Here is a 27,970-nt window from a genome sequence, read left to right as displayed (position 1 = left end):
TGTGGAACAGTGAAGACTATTATGGGATGCCCCCCCTTCCCCCGTATCCAGGAGTGTTTCAGCGTTTATCTTTAAAGGCCCAAACATCTGCTGCAGAATCGGGCCAGCATGGGCAGAGACGACATACGAGCATTGCAGTGACACGACTGTGCGTGCGTGCTGACGACACGCACTCTGCATCTCTCCATCCTGCACTGATGACAACCAGGAGGCGGCTTTTGATTTAATGAGACTAAATGGGGACGCGCACACGGTCTGCGGGCCGCCTGTGGCTGCTTTTGCATAGATTTGTGTAAAGGCTGCTTTTAAACGCGCTGTTGACGTTTGGTTTAAATGGATCGTATCAGATTCAACTGCCCCCCAACTGCTTCCGCTGACTGGACCACTCGAACCGTGACATGTCAGCGGGATTCATTCATTTCTTCAAACATAAACAGAAATAGATTAGACGCATGATGCAGGATAAATGATAAACAAGTGTTTATCGGCGCATCTACATCAAGTTATCTCCTTTTTAATGCGCCGTGCGTGAGTTGTGGTGCAGTAGTTATTGGAGAGGGGGGCTTGCAGGCTAAAGTTGAAGGGTTCGAACCCAAACCCTGGTTCTATCTCCGTGCGTGGTGGGGAGTTTGGGTGGCGGCAGCAGCAGCTGCAGCAGCAGGAGGAACCCGCTGAGGCAGGTCCAAGAAAGGTGGAGACTCCTGCTCAACTTCCTGCACTCTAATCTTGAAGCTGCACCGAGAGAAAGTCGGGAGGCTGCAGCCGCCGAGCCGCCGAGCCGAGCCGAGCCGAGCCGAGCGCGAATGGACACACGGCCCACGGCACCTTTCACGCCGCACTGAATAGCCGTAAAGGGGGACAAGAACGACCGATTACATACCTGGCTAGTGGCTAACGCGGTTAGTAGCGAGGCTGCTGGATAAGACATTCCCAGCGTTTGAGATCGAGGCGAAGGACAGGAATGGGTGAGTTTTCCATGATGTGGCGCTTGTGTTGGGATATATATGTGTGTATGTATACGCCGGGCGCAACACCTTCTTTTTAGAAGCTAAAACTTGACAGACAATCCGTCTGGAATATCCTAAAAACAGTGTCAGGAACCGAAGTCATGGTGTCAGCTTTAGCCAGCAGGGAGTCTAAAGTTAGCACTCCAGGTAGTTAGCGCGTTAGCCTAGCCAGCTAGCTGGCTGCCTAACAGGATAACGCCACATCCATCCTTGGATTTGGCTCCACTTCTTTCAAATTTTAACACGACTCGATGGGGCTAGTTTAAAAAAAAACAGTCCGTCCACCGTAAACAACTTTATGAGGTTGATATTCCTGGCTTGCTTTTTCTCCAAGGGATGTAATTTGGTGTTGCACGTCGGGACTTCACAGGCGAGCTAAAAGTTCCCATTTAGAGCTAGCATCTCCTCAGCATTCCCACAGTGTGACAGCTTCTGTTGGAAGCCAAAGTTGTCGTTGCACACATTTTCTTCTGCGACATCAACAATGCTTCTGATGTCTGATAAGCCCCATTCTCTGACTGTAAAATGGGACGACAAATGAGCACAATCCGATGTGGTTGGAGGAAGGTCACACTTGTGGACGAGACAAACCTGCAGAATAAAGGTTGCCTGGCGTGCAGCTCTCATGTAAAGTCTGGTGTTTGTGTGGTTGCGCACAGTTCGACTTCTGCTATGTTGCAAAACAGGTTTCAGTCATCTGGGCTGGAAGGTTGCAGGCTGTGGCTTGGTTTGACATTCTGAAGGCGAGGTCGCTGCCTCAGACGGTGCTTTGTGGACCCTCGCCCAGGACCACAGCGTCGGAACGGGGGAGAAGACGCAAGGTTGACAGCAAAAGCTGCAGCGCTGGAACTCAAAATCGAAGTTGTCTGCTGGATCCAGATTAGAATCCAGCCAGCTAGGCCTGACAAGTGTGTTGTATAATCATTAGCTTCTCCTGTGTGCAGCACATTGATCTTTTCTTCTACTTTCCTGCAGATCTCTCTCTGCCGAGGGGATCTAAGCTTTGTTTGAACATGTCCCAGCTCTCCCTCTTGCTGTTTGCTTTCTCACAACGTCGCCTACATTCAGCCCGCTACTGCCCGAATGGCTGAAATCGCCAAACTTTGATTTTGTTTTGGTGTTAAGTGGTTAAAACCTCTGTGTTTGCATTGTCAACAACCAGTGGAATCCTTTAGTTAAATAAAAACTACGACAACAAATAATCAGCATTTTCCTCCATTTTCATTGGAATTTGTACATAAAAAGATGGGACTTACAAGGAATGGCCTAGGACCAGAGCTACTTCCCATCTAGTTTATCCAGGAACTTGTTAAGAGCTAGGTTCGAGTTCCACCAGCCGAACAGGATACGAGTGGGGAAAGTAGTCTGAAGCCCCAGAGGAGGTTTAAATCAGTGCAGATGTTGATCCTGGAAGCAGCTTTCCATCATCAAAAGTGTTGGGATTATCTAAGACTGTAAACACAACATTTTATCACCTTTTTGCCCTCATATCCTGGAAAAGTCAGTAACACCTGTTAAAGGACAGTTGGTTGTGCTCACTAACCACTACAACAGTAGGAAGTGGATCAGATGAGAGATTATAGAGGGTCAACTGTCTCTTTGAGCAGTGGGTTCTGGAGAAATGGACCTTCTGGACATGTTGGGACATCCTGCTGCACTTGGAGGTGGTGGGTTCACGGCTGGCTTTATGAGACAGTCATGTCAGTGCGTACGTGCTGGGTGGGTGGGATCAGCAGTCGGGAGGATCTCCTGCACGGAGGGTGTGTCGGACGTCGTATGGATGCAGCGCCTCCAAACAGCTGCACGTGTCGCTGAGCCGAGCCGTGACTCCACGTTCTGACCTCGCAGGCCTGCACAGCACATCACCGGCAGGTCATGTTGTAACTAACTGGTAATTACACAGCTGCAGATGGGCGAGTTGGGGAGCGCTAACGCTACCATAACAACGTACTTTAAACTAGTAAACTCCCCTGTGTTTAAGATGAGGAGGCTTTAACGGCCAAATACTCCCAAGTTGTGATTCAGAAATTCTAAATTAAAAAGTTGTGTAGTTATGGGGACCGAATGAAAGGTGGGCTGTGTTGATCGTGGGCCAGGATGTGCTGTCCTCCCAGCTGGAGCTGTCCATAACAACGGGAACCTTTGTTTTCCCTCCCGAGTTATCACCTCATATCAGCCAGCGCTGATACGTCGATGCAGAGGTACAGTTATGAGTTTCCTCTTTGCTGATTGTGCGACAGGAGCGCAGAGATTCCGAGTGTCTGCCTGGCAGTCAGCCTTGCGCGGCCTCCGCTTCCTCCCCCCCCCCCCCCCTCCCCACCCAACATCCTCTCCTCTCTCACATAAGACACACACAGTCCCCACGTGTTGGAGTTTTCCTCCATTCTCTCTCTGGGAAGCTGTGAATGAGGGTGGGAATGTTCAACATTCCTCCTCATAGTCGGGCTCCTTGGAGTGGCTGTCGGGAGGGGAGCTCAGGAAAGTCTCCAGTATTTGATAAGAGTCAAACAAAGCTGAGCAAGACCGGGCATGATAGAGGAATGAGGAACGGACAGAGCTGCATGGAGACCGACTTCAGACTGTTGGGGGAGCCGTGCGGCCTCCAGAGGCTCTGATTACAGTCGCTGTCCCGGCTAAAGAGCCAACGATGCTGCTGGTGGCGGTATTTTAGGAGCTCCCGTCGACTCAGTGTGGCACCATGCTCGATGATGAGACCATGACTATGAGACATTTAGCTGTTTCAGGGTTTGGAGGAGGACAGTAGCGCCGCCAGGAAACGGGTGGAATTTATTATCCCATTTAAGAGTGTTTTAATGTTCACTTCAGTGAATATCTTTTTGTGTCCTGGCTGGGAATGAAGAGCAGAACTGTTGGGTCAGGATGCTTTTATGGAGGAGTTTCTGGACACCTGAAAAGCATGACGAGACGCCAAAGTCCACTTCCGAGCCTGGCTGGTTGAAGCGGGGCATTTAACCCCACCGACCAATCAATAATCTGACAAAAGAACTTCTCCTGCCCTTCCTGTGGGTGATTGATCCTGAGGAGCGAGTGGGTTGACCTGTGTCTGTGGTGATCTTGCCAGGTTGGATCGGGGTCTGTTGGACTTGATAATGAGGAACTCGACTCCTGTCTTATTCCAAATGAGCAAAAATCCAATTTTCAGTGGACACTCTAAACTTGAACGGTGACATTTAGCTTTAAACATTAACCTCCCCCCCCCGAAGGCGTGTTCTGTTCACTGCTGATCAGTTCCAAATACAGGTGTGTGTGGAATAATGGACCCAGTGGTGTGTGTGGCACTGAACGTCCCTCTGCTTCACGATAAACCCTCAGGTCCGGCCCAGGTGTCAGCGGCAGACTCAAATGATTGTCCGGGGGGTCTCAGCTGGGTTCCGTTGGGATTTGTAACCCACTAACTGTGACCGTGAGGATGGTCTGTGGCCTCGAGGTGCAGGAAGCAGCCACAGAGGCCGTCAAAGGATCCCCCGGAGTGCCAGAAGTTCTGGCATGAAGTTCTGGAGCCTGTATTTACCGTCTCGCGTTGAGACGCGACCTTGATCAGTGTGTCTGGGACAAGATGTTTATCGGGCCATGTGGTCAAAAGTGTTATTTCCACTTCCTCCTCTGAACTATTCTCATCGCCACTTGTTCACATGTTGCACAGAAGCAGATGAACTCCTGGGAAATGGTGATTTTAATTTCACTCCTGCAGCCTTCAGCTTAGCCTTAATCGTGAGAACACAACACCTTTGTGTCATTTCGCAGCGCTAGTTTAACACTGTGAAGCCTGATGATGCAAGAAGGGAGAAGCAGGTGTGGTTTCTTATGTTGCACTGTAGTTTTGCTCCATACACCTTTAGATTCGGTTGAGTTGGAAACGATGTTTCATATATAGCCCAGTGCTAAATCAGATGTAGCCTAAATAGGAAGAACACCATTAGATGATTGATAGGAAGCAGAGCAGTCAGCTCCCTCACAGTAATATTAATTATTATTATTCACTTTTAAAGGAGCGGCTGTCAGAAATACTTTCATGTAAAAGACGTCTTTTAAAAGATTCTTTAGTTCTAATTTAGTGCTAATTGTTGTTTCTCCGCGTGCTTCCTTTTGGCGTCACCTTTTGCCCTTCCTGTTACCGTCTTTTCCTGTCTCTTTATTTTCCCGCTCTCTCTCAACTTTTGGGCCATTTTTGCTGATCATTGTCTTCCTCTTCCTCTTCCTCCCCCCTTTCTTCCTCCAAACAGAGGTCTTGGTGGAGTACGAGTACGAGGCGCTCCACGATGACGAGCTGACGCTGCGGCCTGGTGACATCATCAAGAACGTGCGGCACATCGAGGAGGACGGCTGGATGGAGGGAGACCTGAACGGGAAGAGGGGCCTCTTCCCAGACAACTTTGTTAAGGTAAAACTGGAGCAAAAGTACAATTACTGTTACATTTTGACTGAATCTCGAGTAAAAAACCAAGAACAAACTAAAATCAAATGACAAAACAAGCGTCCTCTTTTTTTCCTCTTTTAGTAATTACAATTATTAGGCTTTATCAAGGATACTATTGGACATAAATGAATTTTTCCTGATATTTTAATAGAAATTTTGATGGAATTGTGTTGTTGCACCTATTGGAGACGCTGTCATCTGTAATTAAACCGGAAGATGAGGATGACAACAATGGAAATATGAAAAGATCAACAAGAAATCTGTGTAAATTCTCAGTCATCCAGGTCATTGTATCCAAGGTAGTTTTCTCTGTCAACTGGACTGGGTTTCTTCTCTTGAAGACGTTTCGCTGGTTTGAAAGGGGGGTCAAGGAAGCTGTCCATGTTAAATTGGAAAAACCATCCTTAAACAGAGGTGGTGGCCTGAGGCACTTCCTGTCACCCACATACAATGCAGTCCTCCACTCCTTCCAACAACAAAACAAACATTCACACCATTCCAGGAGACCCAGTGACTCATCACCATGTGATCCAGCAGACAAGGGGGAGACACCTCAACAGAAACTAGGTGAACGACCCAACGAACGACCCTGCTAACGACTCTCAGGTGACCACCCAGATCATTAGCATGCTAATGGTCCACAGGGGCTATATATTTTCAAGCTCTCTCCCCAGCGATTTCAGAACTGAAGAAGCCTTCTGGATAGAAGGCGAAACGTCTTCAAGAGAAGAAACCCAGTCCAGTTGACAGAGAAAACTACCTTGGATCAACAAGAAAGTGTCATTTTATTTCAAATGTGTGTGGAAATTTCCATGTCACCCCGTTTGTGGATGACAGAGATTAATTCTGGAAAGTTCTGCGTGTGTATTTTGGCTGATTGATGAAAACGACTGATGACTATTCATCTAATCCATGTGTGAATGTCAGCACCGTTCCACCGAGACAGGATGAGGTGGAAATACATACGATGGCCTTCACACCTTTACGTCGTGGTGCAGAAGTGCTGAGTCATGGTTGGGACTCTGCCAGTGCTGGAAGTAGGACGTCACCCCTCTGCTCATGGTCCCAGCTCCCTGATGCATTTTGTCGGCCGGTCCATTTGCAATAATTGCGTAAAAGCAAGAAACGTCACCAAACCACAGCAGTATCTTGCTGAGTGTTTGCTAGAGATGTGGTCACTGATAGCGGCAGGACGCACCCTCGCCCCAGAGTGGCGAAAGCCCGGTGACTCAGCTGACTGCCAGGTTTATAGATGTCCTTATTTTCTATAGGGCTTCCCTCCTGTATGGTGTGATACAGGCTGCAGAGTTCCTGCAGAATTGTGGGCTGAGGAGGTGGCAGGGGATGAAAAGTTAAACCTAGAGGTTTTGAGGTTACATCTGATATCTGTTATAGTGGCTAGATTGAAGCCTGTTTTGTTAATGGAAGGACTTTCTCCAATTTTCTCCTTTTCACCGGTGATGTCACGTTGCTCTTGTCTGCTTCCTGCGTTTCCTTTACTCTGTAATCATCTGCGTTGAGATAGATAATCAGCTAAGCAGCCTCTCTGACTTAATCCTCTGAATAGCCTGCTGCCTGTTGAACTTTGCTCCCGACAGCCTTCCTGCTGTCTGAGCTTTTCCAAATGGTGTTTTTAAGTGAAGCACTTGGACAACATGCCAGGTAGTGAGAGGGTAAGGCGTTTTTGAGGATTTTTCTGTGCCTCGTTTCCTCTCAACCTACAGGAATGTGTCTTCAAGGGGAACCTTATCAGGAAGACACGAAGGGCTTTGAGCTGGAATGTCTTTTTCCCTTGGCTGCATAACCGTCCTGCTTGTTTATTTCTGTATACATTACATTTTTGGATTTGACAAATTGGGATTAAAGGCTACAGCACAGAAGCAGGAAAGTATTCAATGTTCTTTATCATTAGATATTACCTCTTATGAAAATGTACATAAATTTAAGGACAGTGTGATAGTTTATGACACCCTGGTCATTGTTATTTCTTGGTGTCATTTCTTGGTGCCTTCTTACATTGACCTTTCTATGGGATTCTGTAACAAAAGGAGTTGTCTGTGTTGTGTAGCCTGCTGTGTTGTTAGAAGTGGAGTTGCTCAACTAAACCTTGGCCCTTCATAAAAATCTGGAATGGCTACATGCCTGCGGACGCTCCCGTCCAACATCTGGGCAGGGTCCCAGTCAGGGAGCCGGTGGGCTCCTGAGGAATCCTGCAGGGCTTTTCTAATTCTCTTCTGTACATGAGTAGATACTGTACTCATCCATGTGCCATCCTGGAGGAGGTGGAGCAGGCCCGCAGGTTCATGAGGCTAGCAGCAATAACGAGGATAGTCGAGGAAAAAACCCTTGCAGAATTGGTCAGGAAGGAGAGACATTTGTACAGCTGTTCCTGAACTTTACTGACTTCCTGGTGAGGTGGGCTTGGCTGACATTTGTCATCTACCTTATATTCAGTGTTAGCCACAGATGCCCGTGAGGAAACACTCTTCTTGTTTTGCACGGTGAGAAAGCTGCTCGACAGGCTGTTTTGAATAGTTATCGCTTGCCTCCGAGCCAGTCGGTCAACTCCTAGCTTGTGTAAATGCTATTTTTATTTAATGAATCATCGCAGGATCTGCTGGAACTTATTGTGATAGGGACATTTGGGGATATGGCCAAGATGATATTCATCCTAAGAAACTGCTAATGAGTTGTGAGGCATGGAAATAAGGGCCTTCACGCTGAGGCTCTGAGAAAAAGACTTGTTAAGAAAAATGTCAGTTTCTTTAGCTTTGTTTGGGAATTTCACATAGCAGATGCTTAACGTGTTGTTAGTTTCTAGAAACAGAAACTGAGCTGTGAAGCTTCTCACTTCTGTCCTTTTATGTTTAAGAACCGTTTATCTTGATTTCGTTTTTCTCTTGATTTCTGCTGATAAAAACACGTCTTTACCCGCAGGAGCCGGTTAAAGGTAATCACTTCTGAAAGTCTCCTCAGTTTCCAAACATCCTCACTTTGCTAATGAGTTGCTGAATCAGCTCACACCAACCAGGAAATGAATTGTGAACCCTGTCATCGTACTCCTCTCTCTCTCTCTCTCTCACACACACGCACACACACACACACACACACACTTGTGCTTAAAGTATACAAATACAAAAAAGTCATGTTTGTATCGCCAGAGAAAAAAAAGAAACTTTTATCATAGTAAAAATCAGCAAAATGAAATAATGACTAACTCTGTTCTCATCTATATTTCTTTGCCATGTAGTAAATGTGTATTGTGGGTGTTAGGCTGGTGTCAGGGAGTTCCCTTTTTTCTGGTTGGGATGATTTAGACAGGGATCATAATGCTTCCTCATGATTCCAAAAGAAAAAAATAGAAAATAGATGCTGCACTGTATGAACTTCCCTCTTGTGGTACAAGGACTGCCCCTAGTGGTGGATGGAGGTGCATGCACCATCGCCTCTGATTCAGACACGAACGTGACACCGAAACCCATTTTCTGAGGAACAGAGGGGAGACTGAAGACAGCATTTATTATTAATACTTTGACTCTCCCTATACATGGAGTAATAGTTTATATGGTCTCAGTTCATTAAGCTGCTTCTTTTCTTTTTGTGTAGGAATTAAAGAAGGATGCCAAAGAGGTGAAGGAAACAAAAAATGAACATAGAGAAGAGCTGTCTCAGGCCACAAAGAGGGAGAAGAGTTCAGGAAATGTGGCCAACCTAGTTCAGAGGATGAGTACAATCGGCATCCCTACAGGGGGCTTTCTGCCGCAGCCCCCTCCAGCATCAAAAAGTAAGTGTTTTTACAGGGTGGGCTTGAAAAGATTATTATCTTTCCATGGCTACATGAAAATCACAAACAAGCTGCTTGTCTTACCATCTTCAGTTAACAACCCCTCTTCCTTTTCCAGGTGACAGAAGGTTAAAGTGTGCATGTAATTATGATTATGGGAATATTTGACTTCCTCCTGTTTTTTCCAAGCTGTTTGTGGAGCTCACATGCTGCTGATGGCAGCATTTCCTCTGCCTGCTGTGTTTATGCCTTTTATAGTTGTAGGGAAACCCACCCCCAGAAATGAATCACTACAGCCTAACCTTCATCCTTCAATCATAGGACATTTATTATAAGTCATATACAGTGGGGCAAAAAAGTATTTAGTCAGTCACCAATTGTGCAAGTTCTCCCACTTAAAAAGATGAGAGAGGCCTGTAATTTTCATCATAGGTACACTTCAACTATGAGAGACAAAATGAGAAAAAAAAAAAATCCAGAAAATCACATTGTCTGATTTTTAAAGAATTTATTTGCAAATTATGGTGGAAAATAAGTATTTGGTCAATAACAAAAGTTCATCTCAATACTTTGTTATATACCCTTTGTTGGCAATGACAGAGGTCAAACGTTTTCTGTAAGTCTTCACACGGCTTTCACACACTGTTCCTGGTATTTTGGCCCATTCCTCCATGCAGATCTCCTCTAGAGCAGTGATGCTGCTTGCTGATGGAAGGAGGTTTTCACTCAAAATCTCACGATACATGGCCCCATTCATTCTTTCCTTTACACGGATCAGCCGTCCTGGTCCCTTTGCAGAAAAACAGCCCCAAAGCATGATGTTTCCACCCCCATGCTTCACAGTAGGTATGGTGTTCTTTGGATGCAACTCAGCATTCTTTCTCCTCCAAACACGACAAGTTGAGTTTTTACCAAAAAGTTCTATTTTGGTTTCATCGGACCATATGGCATTCTCCCAATCCTCTTCTGGATCACCCGAATGCTCTCTAGCAAACTTCAGACGGGCCTGGACATGTACTGGCTTAAGCAGGGGGAAACGCCTGGCACTGCAGGATTTGAGTCCCTGGCGGCGTAGTGTGTTACTGATGGTAGCCTTTGTTACTTTGGTCCCAGCTCTCTGCAGGTCATTCACTAGGTCCCCCCCGTGTGGTTCTGGGATTTTTGCTCACCGTTCTTGTGATCATTTTGACCCCACGGGGTGAGATCTTGCGTGGAGCCCCAGATCGAGGGAGATTATCAGTGGTCTTGTATGTCTTCCATTTTCTAATAATTGCTCCTACAGTTGATTTCTTCACACCAAGCTGCTTACCTATTGCAGATTCAGACTTCCCAGCCTTGTGCAGGTCTACAATTTTGTTTCTGGTGTCCTTTGACAGCTCTTTGGTCTTGGCCATAGTGTTAAAAAAACAGGTTCAAACAGGTGCCATTGATACAGGTAACGAGTGGTGGACAGAGGAGCCTCTTAAAGAAGAAGTTACAGGTCTGTGAGAGCCAGAAATCTTGCTTGTTTGTAGGTGACCAAATACTTATTTTACTGAGGAATTTACCAATTAATTCATTAAAAATCCTACAATGTGATTTCCTGGATTCTTTCCCCCCATTTTGTCTGTCATAGTTGAGGTATACCTATGATGAAAATTACAGGCCTCTCTCATCTTTTTAAGTGGGAGAACTTGCACAATTGGTGACTGACTAAATACTTTTTTGCCCCACTGTATATATATATGACCATCAGAATAATTAACTATACATACTGTGCATATTGTAAACAACTGCTGTGCCCATCACTCCCTATTCCCTATATAGTGCACTAGGTTGTGTACCATTCTGTGTGTTGGAGCGTGACTTTACCCTATTTAGTGCACTCAATGTATCAGATAAGGCACTGTGACAATCTCAGCCCTTGGAGCAATTTAGGCGCCCCAATCAACCTAATGTGCACGTTTGTGTCTACGGATGGAAACGTCAGAAGAAAAAAGTCGTGCCGACATAATGAGACCGTGAACATGATTAAAATTGAAACTGTCGTGATGGATTTTGAGTTGTCATGTGACCGTTGGAAGATTGTAATGGTCCTGTTGTGTGACAGACAGTGTTTTCTCTTGGATTTGCCGCACGTTGTCTTCAGCCACATGACGGCGTTACTGTGTTTCTGAACGTTTGTGGAAAAGTTCAGTGTTGAGCTCAGCAGGAGCAGGACTGGTAGGATTATTATAGATGACTTATTGAGCTTTTGGTTGTTGATCTTAAGGGACTATAGAAGCTTTACTAGTTCAGATGCTGTTAACCAAGCCCTAAACTAATATGCTCTGTGTTCTCACATGCCTGGTTCATTTGCTTTAAGCGAACATGGCAGCACTTCCGTCTCCCAATTTCTACCTAAGCGGCTCTGCTTGTTTAGTTGGGTGTGTCACCTGATCGGTAGGAGTTCCCTCCCACTTCCTGGATTTGCAGCTTGCCTGGTTTTTCGACTGTTATTGCTCTGTCAAACCGTATGGCGGCCCAGGAGGGTATACGCAGCTCAGCGTAGCCCTGTTCACTAGCACTTGGAGGGCACAGCGCCTGCTGCTTGCAATTCACTCCCTTCTCCCCTCCACAGAACCAAAGAAGCGACAGTGTAAGGTGCTGTTTGAATACAATCCTGTCAACGAAGATGAGCTGGAGCTCAAAGTGGGCGACATCGTGGACATTCTAGAAGAGGTACTCCAAACATGTTTACTGTGGGTCAGCTGGCTCAGTTTTTCAGATAAACACCAGAAGCTGCAGGTTTCATGGAGACCGTGTGAAACTAATTATAACTGCAGACAATTTTTGCAACTAGATTCATCATGCATCAGTAGAGAGTGGGTATTTTTCACACCAGATGTGCTGTCGTAACGTCCGAGCTCTCCTCGCAGGTTGAAGAAGGCTGGTGGAGTGGAAGCTACAACGGCAAGTCAGGGGTGTTTCCCTCAAACTTTGTCAAAGAATTGGACGCAGCTGGAGACGAGCAGGAGTCCAACAGCACGGCAGCAGATGAGGCCGGTAAGGGAGCGGCAGAGCCTTGCTGACGGGGGCCTTGTTGTGTGTGTTTACTCAGAGGGAATACAAGAATATAGCTCACAGCACATGTCAGTTTCTGTCAGACTCAACTGCAGTTACGTGGAGTAAAATCCACCTCACATGTTGGAACACTGTAGAAGTTTTTTTTTCCCACACCCAGAGCTGCTGAGATGTGATCCCATCCCAGGTGAAACAAGCCTGAACACGCAACTACGTGTTTGTCAGCCTTTGACTTCCTGCTTCGACAGCTACAGCTGTTGTGCTTTAATTAAAAAAATAATAATAATAAATTCTGAATGCTCGAATATGAACAATACAATGAGACACATTTCAAGATGTAATTACTGTTTAATAACATGTATTGATTGATGACATCTGATCAGATGTGTATCTACTGAAGAAGTGTCACAATTGGAACGATCTCACACGCCTCTGTTGACTCTCTCGACTCCCCACCTGCAGATGGAAGCAACATGGATGGCAGCAGCACCCCAACGTCACCTCCACCGGCCTCTGGAAACGGAGTCATCACTCAGCCCAAAAAGGTCCGGGGTATAGGCTTCGGAGACATTTTTAGCGAAGGGTCGCTCAAGCTGAAGGTCCGACTGCCGAGCCCCGACACCGAGGAGAAGAAGGAGCGAGTGAGTGTATGATACAAGTGGGAGCCATAACCCTCAATGGTGTCTCTTTAACCTCTGCTGTTGGGACTGCGTCAAACAAATATCAACCATTTTCATGTTTCCTGCGAGTCAACGTCGTGAAAAGTGTTGACTGATAACAGGTGCGGTTGATCTTTTTTAAATGGGCTGATTCCAATATCTCCTGTGGGATTAATGGTAACCTTCCTCACAGCAGCTTCAGTCCAGGTGAGACTGTGCAGCAACCTAACAGACATTTAGTAGACACATTTTGGGGGAAATAGTCATTCAAAATTGCTGTCATTTGTTCAAAAAGGCTCTAATACTTGAAAGATCAGTCACATTAATAGCAATATAAGCACAGTCCACTGCCAAAGGTGTTGAAAACATCTTTGTGTGTAGTTGCCCTCCTCATGACCCTGTGACTACATGTATTGTTCAGAGGCTCATATGCAGTTGGAGGAGTGATTTCCCAGTGTCACTCTTCTGAGATTGTCCCTCCTCTCCTCTCTCCCCAGCACTCAGACTCCCTCACTACTAACAGGGCTGCCTTCACTCTTCATACCCCTCGACACGCTGCATGCTCTCACTATCTCTCTAGGACATTTCAATCACTCTTCTCTTCTAATGATTTTCTCTTGTTCCGTGTTGGACTTATAGCGAGCCACTCCTGACGCCCCTTTTGTGGCCCAGACTTGCTTTTTTTCAGTAGTTATTACTTCACTCCATTATCCACCAGTCAATCTTCTGTTAGGACCATAATTAACAGCATTCTTCATAAACATTACAGCCATGAACGGCGTTCTAGGGGAGCTTCCACATGAAGTTCCACTTGTGCGATAAATCATCTCCATTTGTGTGGTTTGCTTCATTTTAGCCAATCCCATCATTACCATCCACTGCAAAGCCCGCCCTTCCCAACATGACAGACCCTCAGAGGACAGAGGGAGACAGCAGATCTAAAGGTAATGCACCATGCTGATGTACTGAATGGTTGATTTTAAAGTTTGTATCTCGCATGTTAACCAGAATATTTAGATATTTAGACACATTTAGATTTGGACATGTTGCAAATAAAGTTTGAGATGTGTTCTAGAGGATTTTGAGAACTATTTTAGATTTCCTTGTTTCTGACTCTAACTGATGTCCAATATTTCCCCAGCTAAAGAGTACTGCAGGGCCACATTTACCTATGATGCTACAAACGAGGATGAGCTGAATCTGAAAGAGGGTGACATTGTCCATATCCTGAGCAAGGTACAGTTTCACCACTGAGTGCGTTAAAGTTATGACATAAGGAAACCAAAAGTGAATCGGAGACGACGTCGTCCAGTGTGGGTTGCTATTTCTGACACCTCACTGTTTGCAGAACATTTCCTGTGCACAGATTACAGAAGTTAGGCGCTCTATAAAATGTAACCCCTTTTGTTTGTTGGCATCCACCCAGTAGAGTTTAAATCTGCATAGTTGTCTGTCCAATAATGCACATTGGCCTATTATCTTTCATAAATCCACCTGCTGCAAAAAATTGTGATTTTGAGGTGTGTGTGTGTGTGTGTGTGTGTGTGTGTGTGTGTGCGAGACGCAGCTCACCGTACCGTTTTAAAACGGTTTATTCTGGCAGTCGTATGTGTGCAAAGCTCCACCTTTGACGCGTTAAATTTCAGCCCATGAAGCAAAGTGATCAACACCCCGCCTGTTTGAAGTCTTCACTAAAACTATTAGGTTAAACTGAGTGGTGACGCAGCGCGCAGACATGACACTGACAAAATGACACGTGATACTCAGATATCCTGTATTCAAAGTGTGTTTTGTGTGCATGTGTTCAACAGAATAGCAAAAACAAATATTTCAGATTGTGCCATACAGTAAAAATGTAAAAAATATTTTTAATTCACATTGTTTGTTGTGGATTGACAATGTTTAAATATTTTCTTCACAATGACAAATCCTACTAAGAATTATTACCGCCATCTAGTGGAGACTGTTGAGAAGTGCACCAAGATTATTGTGATCCATTTTGCTGCCATCACACACTGATAATTTGTCTCCAGGACACGGGAGAGCCTGGCTGGTGGAGGGGGGAAATCGGGGGCAGACAAGGTATTTTTCCTGACAACTTTGTCGTCAAGCTGTCTGAAGCAGAGAGAGAGGTGAGGTCACACGCTTATTAACTGGATTATTAATAATTCCGCTTTTCCCAATGTACTGTAGAGATTTGTGCTTGCTACCATTACAGAACTGCATATTGTGACTGTCACTTCTTATTGCATTTGACTTGTTTTTGTAAGTTGATTCATATTTAAAGTAATAAAGGTTGTGACACCGTTAGTTACTATTACTAGTGTGCTACTAAGTGTTACTATTGTCCTGCAAAAATGAATCATACGACTGCTGAAACCTTAAATTGCTAAGATGGCATTGTCAAAATTCTCAAAGTGTGAAACAAGTGCTCTTATGTTGGATGTTGACCTCTAGGGTTTCTGACCTTTCACCTTCAAAAGTGTCAGGATTATTCCCTCATGTCCCACGTTCCTCTGTGTCTGACATGTGGGAGTTGGGACTGACATGTCGTCCCTCCAGAGGACTCCTGAGCTCTGAGGTCGCAGATACTCGTTTTATAGCGTACTGTTATGCTTCTGTTTTAGACTCACATGTCCAGGGGATCTCTGAGGCTATCAACCAAGTTGGACTCGGAGGAGGTAAGCTGTCAAAAACAGTCGGATTCCTCCTGTTTAATTTTAGGATGGCAGCTGTCATTTATATTCCCTCAAATCTTTGATGGAGAATGACTTTCCCGACGCATGTGGCAGTGAAGGTGCCTGCGTCCTTTTCAAGGCTTCAGCTGTGTGGTTTGGTGTGTTGATGTGGTTTGGTGTGTTAATTCGATGATCCTTTAATTTGCAGTTGTTGCCGATAACACAGGATTGAGTTGCAGTTTCTAGTTTCCGTTGTGATCACAGCGTCCTCGGAGGATGCATACTGATGAGAAATAATTTATTGGTTTTTCTAACTTGTATACAACAAAAATTAATTATTAATTCTAAAGAGTTGATGATTCATTGTTGTGAAATCATATTTTTTACAAATATCAGACTTATCATTAGCTGAGTCCCTATAGGCCTTTTGAAATTTGACAATTCATTTTTTAAGCCACTGAGTAGTTCCAGGTAATTGTGCCCCATGGGTGTCTGGGAGTCAGTGATGGGTATTTTAGAATAATAAATCTTTATTATTATTATTATTATATTAGTATGATGTCAAGAGTTTGCTCTCAAATTGTATATCTTTTACAGTTATACAGTATAGTTTGGCTTGTGATTGCGTTCAATGTCCGTTTTACTTCTTTCCCTTAAGGCAGCAGAATAATTCCAGATTAATGATTTGTTTTGATGATTTCTACACCACGTCCACCCACACCTGCTTATTCTTGTCTTTCTTCTCTTGTCAGAAGCCGAAAAAGCCGCCTCCACCATCAAAGAACATACGTAAGGAACACTTTATGCTCTTTATCTCGCTAAAATCCGTGGGAGGTGTCGGTTATTAATGGTCCTGCGTGCATTTGCCAGTCCTTCCTTTATGTACGTTCAATATTAATAATGCGGTCTATAACAACGTCCCTGTGGACGGGCCCGCTGTCTCTCAGCCTGCAGGAACTGTCTGTACAGGTTACAGTAGAAGTTGCTCGGTGTGCAAAAGTCTTGCTCTTACCTGCACATGTGCACATGCACAGGAAGCACAGCAGAGATCAGCGCTGAACCTCACAGCCGAGGGGTTTTGTTGGTTTTGCTCTTTTCGAGACATCAGCTCGTTTGCCTCTCAGACTTCCTGTCAAGGACTTGAAGGATTTTGTCAATATTTCTGCGCCAGAGAACATTATATACATTAATACACACACATCGAGAGCTACGTGGAGACATTTTACGTTGGTGTGTGGATCTAATACTTTTCCATCCAATGAGGCCAAGCAGAGGTACTTTTTCTTGTGGAAGCCGCAGCTCTCTTCCACACGCACAGTCTGCCAGTCTGTCACTCCGTGTCTTTATGTGGATGGTGATTTGTTTTTCCAGCTCTCAAGCCTGATGTCCCCAGTGCAGACAAGAAGCCCCATCCCCCCAGGACAGAGGACAAGGGTAATAGGAGTCGCCTTCCTTCTGCCAGCTTTACTTGCCATTTTTAACTGAAACTGTCCTCATATCTGTGCTCTGCCCATCAAAAGAGAACGTTATCAGTAGTAAAGCTATGATAATTTGTAATTTTAGACCCATAGTGGTAATGATTTCATAAAGACCTTTAAATGCATCACTCTGCCAGTATTTGGGTCAATTTGCATTTTCTTTTATGGATTTATGGACTTTTTTGGAAAGTTTTTGAGAGGTTGCATAATGAGTCAGGCCATTCTAGCATCGGCGAACAAACCTCTACCACCTTTTTAAGTTACCACAGAAACAATGGGGCACAAATTTGATACGGTTTATGTGCATTTGATTCATCTTGACGGTTGGTGTTTTTTGGCCGTGATCACATCACAAAGTGAAATGAGCCACGAGTTCAATCAGTGCAGGTTCAGTCTCACGGAGCAAAAACCAAGGCTCAGTCACAAGTCGGTATGAATCATTTAAAAAAACTGTGTCTTTGCGTAATTAAACTCTTTAAAACTCAGACTGATGTTTCTGCCACCAGTGATTTTATATTACACTTTATATTAGGGCTCCCAAAGATAAGAGGTCTGACTTTGTGTCAAGAATACATTAATTTACACAGTTATTGCAGGTGCTGCCTGGCTGATCACGTTGTAACCGAGGGACAAAAATGTGAAAAACAACCAGCTGGTGCACCTTATGGCTTTAGGTGTAAGAAAAGAGAAGGACCCTTGAATCAGTATTAAACATGAGCTTAAAGTTGTGATATGATGAGTGTGCTTTAATTTCCTCTGTTCTGAATACACAACATTGGAATTTACCAGGAAGTCACTCATTTGGCCGCTCTAATTATCAAGTATTGTTCAGGATGGCTGAACGTCCCTGCTGTTTTTGTCTCCTTTTATCGATATATTCTCACGAACTCCTATTTTTCTCCCTCTCAACTAACCTAATTTCCGGTGTATAAGCCGCTACCTACACGTCGAACCCTGCGGCTTGTTTAAGTGTTTTTTCCGCTCAGGAGTTTCATGCCTCCAAAAAACATCACATCAATAAATTTACAGATGCGGTCACAATGGGCCAATCGAACGCACTCACACAACGGTACGGTCAATTATTTCCTTAATTTGTTGCTTTGTGCACGCGCACCCTCATCATGGAATATAAAGGAAGAGATTCCTTTGATGCAGCTTTTAAGCTAAATGCGATCGATCCGGCTTTGACGGAAGGAAACGGCATCAGTGAATCGTGGGGAGAACTTGAAAATGTTTCTAAAGACTGGGACGAAGATAGCGAGCTGAACTAGGATGAAGTGCCCCGTGTCACTGAATTATGGGATTTTTTTTAAGCTTTCTTGGCTTTATTTGTTAATCATTGGCTTCAGCCTTGGTACAGGCAAGGTTTGCAGTTTGCAGAACAAAACTAAGTAATTTTACTGCTAAGTATTCATTTAAAAAGCTAATTAAAAGTTTTTTCATATAAGTCATTAAGGGCATCAACCTTTTCATGGTGAGTGGGCATTGAGAAAACTGGATGGGCCTGTGAATAATATGTGTAATAGGTTTTACTCTGGGAACTATGGTACTCAGATCTTCTGTCTCTTCACAGGTGAGAGGCCGTCATTGGATCACAGACCGGCCAAACCCGCAGCGCCAGTGGTCCCGCCCAAGAAGCCCATTCCTCCGCCGGGGAAAAGCAAACCAGGAGGTTTCCCACCAAAAAGGCCTGATAAGCCTCTCGTTCCCTCACCAAGCCTCAAGTGAGCCCCTCTCTAAAAAGATGCCGTCATGTGCAAATACAAGGACATTTTGCCTTTGGGTGGATAATGAACAATATTGCTAATGCGTGTAGATGTATGTGGTCCAGATGTATGTGTTCCAGTGCAGAACTGAGCAGGATCCCTCAGAGGAAACACTACTTGACCTTCTGCACTGGGAAGCACCTGCGAGTCACTTTGGTATTATTAGCCTGACTATGAACAGAGCGATCGTGTGCACATGCGACAATTTATCAGGCTGTTTCTGTCAGCAGTCACATTCCCAAGTGCCCTTTCACTTGTGACTCAGCTTCAGTTACACCAGCGATCCCTAAATTACATATATTCTCTCTCACTGTTGTATTGTTCTTATTCAAGAGGCGTTTCTTTCTGATGACTTTTGTTCCTTCGCATCTTTAGGTACAATGGGGAGGTGCCTTCACCACGACCAAAGTCAGAAAGTGACCAGTTACCTCCTACCAAAGTCAAGACAGCATCTGTGGACTATGGAGAGAAGTCTGCAGATAATGGTACGTGACACCTGACTGCTCCCACACATGCAAACTACACTAGCCAGCCTCTGAACCAGCCTGCCCATTCTCCTCTGACCTCTCACATCAACACGGCATTTTCATCGGCTGCTAACTGGATATTTCTCTTTTTGTATCAGTCTCTGTAAACCCTGGAGATGCTGGTGTGTAATAATCCCAGTACCAGCCCGTCCAACAACCAGGCCATGTTTAAAGTCACTTAAATCCCATTCTTTTACCATTCTGATTCTCGGTTTGAACTTCAGCAAGTGTTCCTGACCATATCTACGTGTTTAAATGCACGGAGCTGCAGCCATGTGAGTGGCTGATTGGCTTTTTGTCTTAACAAGCAACTGAACAGAGGTACCCAATAAAATGGCCGGTGAGTGTATGTCGGTGTAGAATTGTTTGATTTTATAGCAATTTTTGTGTCCAATGACAGGAAATTGTGTTGGTTTAAGTAGTTGGTAGCTCAGTCTGTCTGGTACTGGGCTGAGAAGTGGAGGGTTGCTGGTTTGAGTCCCGGTGTGGACAAAACATGGAAGTTGTTCTGTTAGCAGGGGAAGGAGCCCGGATACTTTCAAAGCACTGCTGACGTACCAAGGTACAAGGCTGCTCATTTAGGGCCCTGCGACGAGTCTGAAATTTTGTTAAATTGTATTATGGAAGTATGTGGAAAGATTTTTCCTTCAAAAATAATTTAAATATAATAAAAATAACAATATAGTAACTATTATGTTACTATATTGGGAACAGCGGCCACATGGGAACGCAAAGGAAAGCTGGAAGGTCACGAAGTAAAGACGCCTACGGTGTGTTTAATAGAGCTGCTCTGAGGGGACATCACAGATGAGAGAGATGATAAAGAGCTGCTAAAATCCTCACACCTCTCATCGGACAGTCAGTGTGCCAGACAGCCGGGAAACATGAAAACTCCATCTTTCCTCCTGGTCAGTGGCAGCTGCGGCTGTGTACCAGCGAGCAGCTGTTAAGTGCTGTTACACAACAAGTTCAGAAGCTTCCCAGCAGCTGATACTTAAAAGTAGGAAAGGCTCTCAAGATATTTGACTTGTTAAAATCGCTTTTAGAGTTACATTATACTGTGCACAACGTCCGGCATGCCATGATTGCTGGGATGATCCAAACTTTTAGCCATGGATGTAACTCTCTTCACTTTGTCTCTGCTGCAGATCTGATGAGTTTTGACGAGTTGTCGTCTACCTCTGAGAAGCTCTGTCACCCCACCGCCAACAGACCAAAGATGCCCGGCAGGAGGCTGCCTGCCCAGTTTGGTGGTGGACAATCGGTTAGTAAACACAGTGCAACAGCTCTATTTTTAATGTATGATTATCCTCCACTAACTTCAGGTGTGGCTTGATTCATAAGATGTACTCAGGGATATTAATAAATCTTAAATAATACTGCTTCATTTTCCTGTGAATCTCAAATACTAGCAGGAACTTCGAAGCATATTAAATTAAAAAATGTATCAGCTGAGAAGATCTTGACTTCTAAAATATAAAGATAATTAAAGGAGCTTACAGATCCCAAAGCCCCGCCCATGTCTTTTCCACCTACTTGCTCCTTTATGCTTCTTTCGTCCCCTTTTCCCCCATTTTGGCCGTGATTGCTTTAATTAGAACAAGAGGTTTCTCTTTTTGAATTATGAACTACGCCACTTGCGGTTGTGACCTTCACCCCCATTCTCATCTAATCAGCGGGGAGAGGATTGAGTGCGTCAGGCTTCCAGTCGGCAGCACTCCTCCACTTAACTGTCACAATAGTCACAGTTCAAATATCTTTCTCTGTGGATGATTCGCTCAATTTGACCCGACGGTGAGTCAGAGAAGGTATAAGCTGAAAAGTCAGAGCACAAACATTGATACATCTTTATCGACCATCTCCCTCTGCAGCCCAACAAAGACGTGAGTGCCGAGAGAACTCACAAGACAGATGAGGAGGATGGAGCCAAACCAAAGCTAACAGAAACCAGGAAGGTAACTCGGAACACTGGTGTTTCCAAGCTTCTGCAGTCTAAACTGCAGCATGGATGTAAAGAATATTGTATATCAAGGAACAGTGAAGTCCCACACCGAAAAGAAGCTTGACAGTGAGCAGCTCTCACTACTGACCTTTGTGGCTACTGTTTATCCTCTCATTCAAATCTCTCTCCACAGTTTAGTAGTAATTTACTGAGCTCAACACGGCTATTAGTTATCTCAAGATAACAAATATTACAGTGCTGCAATTTAACCGCTTTATGCAGTATTACAACAAACATTAGTTTCTATTTTCAGCACTTTATTTTCAGTTGCGGTGTGTTATTAACTAAATAAATAGGTGCCAGTTAAAACTAGGAAGATAACTTATTTCACTTTTCTGACACTGGAGGGTCGTTCAGTGTCCAATCTTATGGAAAAGCATCCTGTTGTTGCATTTAACGGATTAAATCGCTCCACCTTGTGGTCGCCGCGGGTCCACATGAGAGCTGTTAATGTCATTGTTGTTCAGATATTTAAATAAATAAGATAAACAGCCTGAAGTCTCCTCGCCAAGTGAGAATGAAACCATCTTGACCGCAAAATATCATCTCGCCACTGTCAATAGAAACTCCTGTCAGTGATTATTCTTGTTTTCATCTGTGTTGTGTTTTTTTAAATGAGGAACCACAAGCGAGATTCTCTCCGGCTGTTTGCGACGGTAGCGGACTGGAGAATATTCATTTTCATAACCTCTGCCTGAGTGACAAGCCCTCAGAAGGGATCGTCTTCACTCTATCAGGCTGATGATGAGAGGCCATTTGCTCTTATTGGTGCAGCAAATACAAATACAGGAATCAAGAGAAGGACAACAGCCCGTCAGCTCCTAAAACCGTTTTAATAGAGACATCCGCACTGAAATGAGTTGGCGTAACATTTCAAATAGAACTGTGAGCCTACATCTGCTGTAGTTTGAGGACCTTAAACTGTGCAAATCCTCTGACGAGATTTGAGTTGGTGTCTGACCCAATGGAAACGGACGCCCACCTGCTGATCACTCATCCTGCTGATTGCAGTCTTGTCCTGATTGGTCATGGTCATGACTTGTCAAACTCCCCCCCAGTGGGAGGCAAATTGCATGTTTAACCCTGACGTCAGCCTGGGGCTCTCAGTATCAGCTCAAAATATTGTCTTTCATACTGTCTCTTAATTTCTGAATGAGATTCCAATCCCTCCTGACCCATGGAGGATCAGAGGGCCAATGCGGGCCCCCGGAACCAAAGGGCTCATTCTGCATGAAATGGGATGACCGGCGCTGCTTATGTAACATAAAAAAACTGGCACCTGTCGACAATAGCAAGGCGATGTGATGAAGTTGTATAATGTCACAGCTATTATTTAAGCTTAAGAACGCAACAAAATCTCTTAACCTGCTCATTTCCCAGTTTGCCGTGATACAGTTGAGTAAATACCCTCCAGCTTCCAAGAAGTTTTGACCCCTGTTGCTCATACAACTGAGAATACAGTTGAATGTAACCAGTTCAGACAGATTTATTTACCCCCAGGGATGAAGTCACACCTGCAGCGTCGGGCCAAACTGCCCTTATGTCAACACGCCGTGGACACACTGTCCTACTGTCCACTGGTGGACGTCATTAATTATCAAGTAGAAAGGGCAATTTGCTTCAGTCACACATGCCGCGCCGCACATCCTCACACCTGAACAACTGCTCGCTCACCTTAATCACACACGCGACCCCACCTACATATTCAACGTCACCCATAGCTGTGGCTGGGGATGTATCACCTGACACTTCGGCCCTTTCGCCATTCGTTTTAGGCTGCTTCAAGTCAAATCTCACATACGGTTGTAAGGAGAAGACTGTTATGCAAATGGTTGGGATTTGCTCATGCAAACTCGACTTGGTTTCAAAGGAGAAGCGGTGCAGAAAAGAGACTGCTCAAAAAGAGCTGAGGGAAATAATTCAAACATATAATCAAATCATTTCTCAGCATGTATGTTATTTTTATATCTGTCGCCTGAGGGGAGCTGTCAACCCAAAGTTTGTAATCGGTATTGTGCAATGATTAGTCCCTGGAGACGCTCTGTCATGCAGGACCATCTCTCTTCTCCCTCTCTCTTCTGCAGCCTTCCATGAATACCTTATCCACGTCGCCATCGCTCCACAGGCCCACGATGCCCGCCGCAGAGGCCAAGCCAAGCTTGGCAACAACGGCGCCACACCCGGAGGGCGCGTTCCTCGGGGGAAGGCTCCGACTGGAGCATGATGAGGCCAGCAGCCAGCTGGAGGAGCTGAGGAACCAGATGAAGGAGCTCGTGTTGACTGTGGAGCTGCTGAAGACTCAGCAAATGTAATAAAACCTGTTTTGAACACTGATTACATTAGAATCTATGTTGGTACTTCGCCTTCTGTATATGGAGAAATTACTTAACTCAGAAATTTCACTGTTTCTTGTCCTTGTTTAGTTGAAAATGTCCCCAGCTGACAGTAATGTATACATATATGCATCATTTCTCAAGGGGGCGGGGTCACATTTGTGTGTTTTTGTCTGCAGGAGAGAGTTAACAGAGCTGCGAGAGGAGCTGGACGAGGAGAAGATGAAGCGTGTGGCGCTGCAGGTAATGCCCATTATTAACGCTGGTTATTCGTTTAGCTACGTAGCGATGCTCTGTGTTTAGGCCTGATGAGCGGAGCACCGTCACACTGTGGAAGAGACAGATGACGTCTCGTAACCGGCCTGTTCAGGGCTTCGACGGCGTCTGTGCAGTTCCGAGGTTCTTTCCTTAGTAGGATGAGCCCAGGACTGAACAACATGTACATTGTCCGATTCATCCGCCGCGAAGAATCCCGCCGCATCCTGAAACGCTCTGGATCATTTTTGTATTTTCAGTTCTGTTTTTAAACCTCATTCCATCCAAGATCTTATCGTCACGCCCAAAGAGGTGGCCGCCCACCATGCTGGCTTGTTAGCAGAGCTGGGAGCCACCTGCTGGTTTGGCTCCGTGAGCGTATCCTTCCTGGCAAATGCTGTGATGTGAAGGCAGCCCCCCGCGGAGTGCCCTGGGATTACACATCTACAGACCCAACACAGACTTCTTAAAGCCCCCTACACTTAACTTGCTCATCACGTGGAAAAAGATTTTTTTTTTTTAAATGGCGACTAGGAGATGATGAAGACCATCTTGAGATTTCAATCACACTTATTTCCCCCTTAAGGAAATGAGGGCTGTACTTCTGATTTGCTTTGAAATATGAGACTAAAGAGGAGGATCAGGATGGGCCGACACACTTCTAATTACACAAATCTAACTGAGCTAAGCTAATTACAGAAACGGGAACATTCAGAACGCCAAGGAATTTGGCTCCTGCTGAAAGAATAAAGGGCTGAATCCAGACTTGGGCTGTCTTGTGTGTTTAAAACATGACACTTTCGGCCTCCCAGCCAAACACAATAAGAGTTTTACCCTCCTTCGGAATCACCTTCTGCTGTTGCAATACTCAAAATAAGTGTCACGACCATAACAAAAACACATGGAGAACAAATAAAACTGCTAACATGATTTCTGTTTTATTATTTTTGTATATTCTCAGGTCCCCTGAGGGTCTTGGGCACTAACTTGGCTTGATTTCTCTTTTAGACAGAGATGTCAAATGTTATTAATATTTCACCTACTGGGTGTTTCATCAATGGCAAAGCGCAGGTGTTGACGGCTCCAGTGGCGTTCTGACCCTTCAGCCGATATTCTCCCCACCTTTCCTAGTGGCCGTTCCTTCTAGCTGCCCTGTGGTTCCCATTAGGCCACAGAGAACCATTTTTAAACTTGTACTTGTAAACTGGCATTTTGGATCTGTGATGTAATGGAGTCTTGTGTTTGTATCCCCTCAGAGCGAAATAGAAAAGCTGAAGCGGACCATCCAGGCGCTATGAAGCCCTGCGTTCCATCTACAGCAAGCCTCACCTTCGGCTGGTGGCCTGTCAATCAACCAGGGGCACAACCAGGGCGGTGGTGGGCAGACGGGGGTTGGGCGGGGTGGGGGGGAGGCTGCAATGATCCACCTCAAGCACAATCCTCTAACAGTTACCTTCAGAAATAATCCTTCTCTTCTTTGTAAGTTTTCCATTTGCACAGATGCATTTTGTCTTCTAAATGTAATTAATTGGAGATGTATATGTTCCTTTTTTTTTTTATTTTGCCAACACGACTCCACAAACCCGAGGCCTTACTTCAAACTACTGCACAGGACAAGTCTGCTCACTCTTCGAACCCCTCAGGGAGGGGGGTCACCCTCAGTACTACTGACTTTGTATAAAGCAGGGGGCGCTTGTTTTCCTCGCCTGGATTTCTTTCTCATGTTTTTTATGTTTGATTTTAATAGTACGAAATCGTTAAAGCAAATGAATTTCCTACAGAGAGAACCTTTTCTTTTGTCTTTTATACGAGCTTTGCTATCCAGGGTAACACTACTGTGCCTGTTCGAGAATAACAAAAATAAGTCAAAGGATATTATTTGTTTCGAATGAGAGCTTCTGTTTGGTGTCTGGAAACATGGAAATCTTTTTCAAATCTACTGACATGAATAGACAGAAACCAGTCCAGGACCTCTCATTGTGCTGGTCTCTTCTGTGGAACCTGTCTGACCCACAGGGAATGTAACACACGCAAAAAGCTCCAGAAACCCCGGCAAAGGGCTGCAATCTTCCATGACGCGCTCACCAACATGTCTGCAGCTTTGTGCACATGCAACACTTTTTTTCTTCTTTTTGTCGGAATGAATTTGACAGCACACCTTTCTAATTGCAGCCCAGCTCCACTTCTCTGTTGTAACCCGCTACGTCATTCAGAGGGGCTCCTCCCCGCCTCAGCTGCATGTGTGCTGCTGTGTGCGTGAGCCTGCGCTCCACTCATCTGTTGTCCTGCCTTCATTTTCACCTCCAAACTCGCATCCGTCTTATTCGCTGCATTCCAAGGCCTGGCGTACAGAAACACGCCATCAATCGGACTAAATAAGCTTTCTCTTAATTCCAACTCGCACCCCTCTCTCATCCATGTTTAGCTGGGGTTTGTTGTTTTTTTGTGGGGGGGGGGTTAGTGGTGGTGGGCTTTGTTGGAACCCTGATAATCTGCGTCAGAGCTCTGGAGATGTTGGAGTTGTTTGGGTAGGTGACAGCAAACATGGCTGTATTCAGGCAAGTGGGCAGAGCTGCAGAAGGATCTCTGGTCGGTCTCCCAGCAACCGCGACCTTTAACTGGAAGCATAGACTGGAAATGGGAGTCAACCTGTTGGGAATGTGGACTGAAATGGTGATTGAAACTATGGATCGATAAAGATTGGATTGAAAGCTTTGCGTAGAATCGGTGATTATTAACGACTTTGACCACCCAGTCAAGCATCTGTAATTATGTCCTTAGAGAGAATTGTTCTCATTTTATCGATGATCGCCTGGCTCTCCAGACAAGCACTCGAGCCTCAGCTTGGCCTCACCAAGTTTCCCCCGTGCACATCTGAGCAACATCTACTGAATGTGAAGTCAGGACACATATTCTCCACCTGTAGGAGACCTCCCCAGCAACACACTGATCTCCCCAGTATGTGACCCAATCCTGACATTCCCAATCAGCCTTGGTGGTTTCACCAATAATTATCTAAATTAAGTTTAAAAGAAGCTTGCGGGAGTGATTTGGGATTCTGAGCCTGCCCCAGGTTCAAATTAAAATTAAGCTGGTCATGCATTTTTTAAAATCCAGTTAGTGTTTACCTGGAAGGACGGTGGTCTGGAGCTGCAACTATTGTTTCTCATAGTTGCACCACCCTGACGTTCCCAGAGCTGACTGCACACACACACTCAAGTGTGTGTCCTGACTCCTGCACATCTAAGAATTTGATTTCAATTGTTTTGAACGACTTTTTTTTTTTTTTTGACATCTTGGCTCGCTGATTAAAACGCAGCCCAGCTCATTCGGCACAGATGTGGAGTCGATGCTGCTTCTCGTGTTCACAACCAAGTAGCTCTCACGCAGTATTTTGTGTACTTGGAAGGGGGGAAACGTGCATCACACGGCGTCCTGCATACCACAACTACTGGCTACTCTAAATCATCTCTTTGTATCTATCCGATATGTTCAAACATCCTAAATGATGCATTCCAGTCCTTCTTAGCTGCGTGTTTTCTGGTATTTACTTGTAATACAAGTATAAAAAGCATCCATGATGCCTGGTTCTGGAGTGTTTAGACCCAGTTGTCCTCTGCTGCAGCTGTGCTATTTAACTCTTGGACCATTTAAAGATGAATCAAGGGTGCACAGGCATGGATGCTGTTGCCGCAGCCCGCCACTAGAGGGCAGTCTGCTCTCCAGTGTGTCTCTATTTGACCAGCTGTTACAATGTGCCTGGCGTAAACTTGCATTAAGCACAGCGGCCCTTAAAAAACGGATCAATCTACAGGGGAAGTGGGACCAGTTTGGAGAAATAACCAGGAATCTTCCACATTCCAGAGTTTGACACCATAAATAAATCTGTGCACATTTAGACTATATTTTCAAGTGATTTTTTTTTTTTTGTTTACAAAAGCTGTATCCATGCATGAGCTGAGAAATTTCTCAAATACATAAATAAATCTTTATTTACTGTC

The 27,970-nt window shown here is 44.9% G+C and overlaps 1 protein-coding gene across 2 annotated transcripts; it reads left to right on the top strand.

The window, feature by feature from the left end:
- Nucleotides 1-569: 569 nt before the first annotated feature.
- Nucleotides 570-27,970, top strand: cd2ap (CD2-associated protein). 2 transcript variants are annotated; one of them, XM_029849436.1, is made up of 20 exons: nt 570-965; nt 1,694-1,915; nt 5,252-5,409; nt 9,052-9,229; nt 11,829-11,929; nt 12,127-12,253; nt 12,734-12,912; nt 13,787-13,874; nt 14,072-14,166; nt 14,964-15,062; nt 15,558-15,611; nt 16,361-16,397; nt 16,980-17,042; nt 18,660-18,810; nt 19,228-19,337; nt 20,528-20,643; nt 21,251-21,334; nt 23,466-23,689; nt 23,894-23,957; nt 25,226-27,970. In XM_029849436.1, the coding sequence occupies exons 3-20, from the start codon at nt 5,356-5,358 to the stop codon at nt 25,265-25,267; spliced, it is 1,866 nt and encodes a 621-aa protein (XP_029705296.1). In that variant the 5' UTR covers nt 570-965; nt 1,694-1,915; nt 5,252-5,355; the 3' UTR covers nt 25,268-27,970. The 2 variants fall into 2 exon arrangements, with proteins under 2 accessions (XP_029705296.1, XP_011616763.1); XM_011618461.2 differs by lacking the exon at nt 1,694-1,915 and having other exon boundaries at nt 573-965.

The sequence above is a fragment of the Takifugu rubripes genome, chromosome 16 (genome assembly GCF_901000725.2).
Source record: "Takifugu rubripes chromosome 16, fTakRub1.2, whole genome shotgun sequence".
NCBI lineage: Eukaryota > Metazoa > Chordata > Actinopteri > Tetraodontiformes > Tetraodontidae > Takifugu > Takifugu rubripes.
The sequence above is the reverse complement of the archived record's forward strand: the minus strand, read 5'-3'. Positions and strand labels throughout refer to the sequence as shown.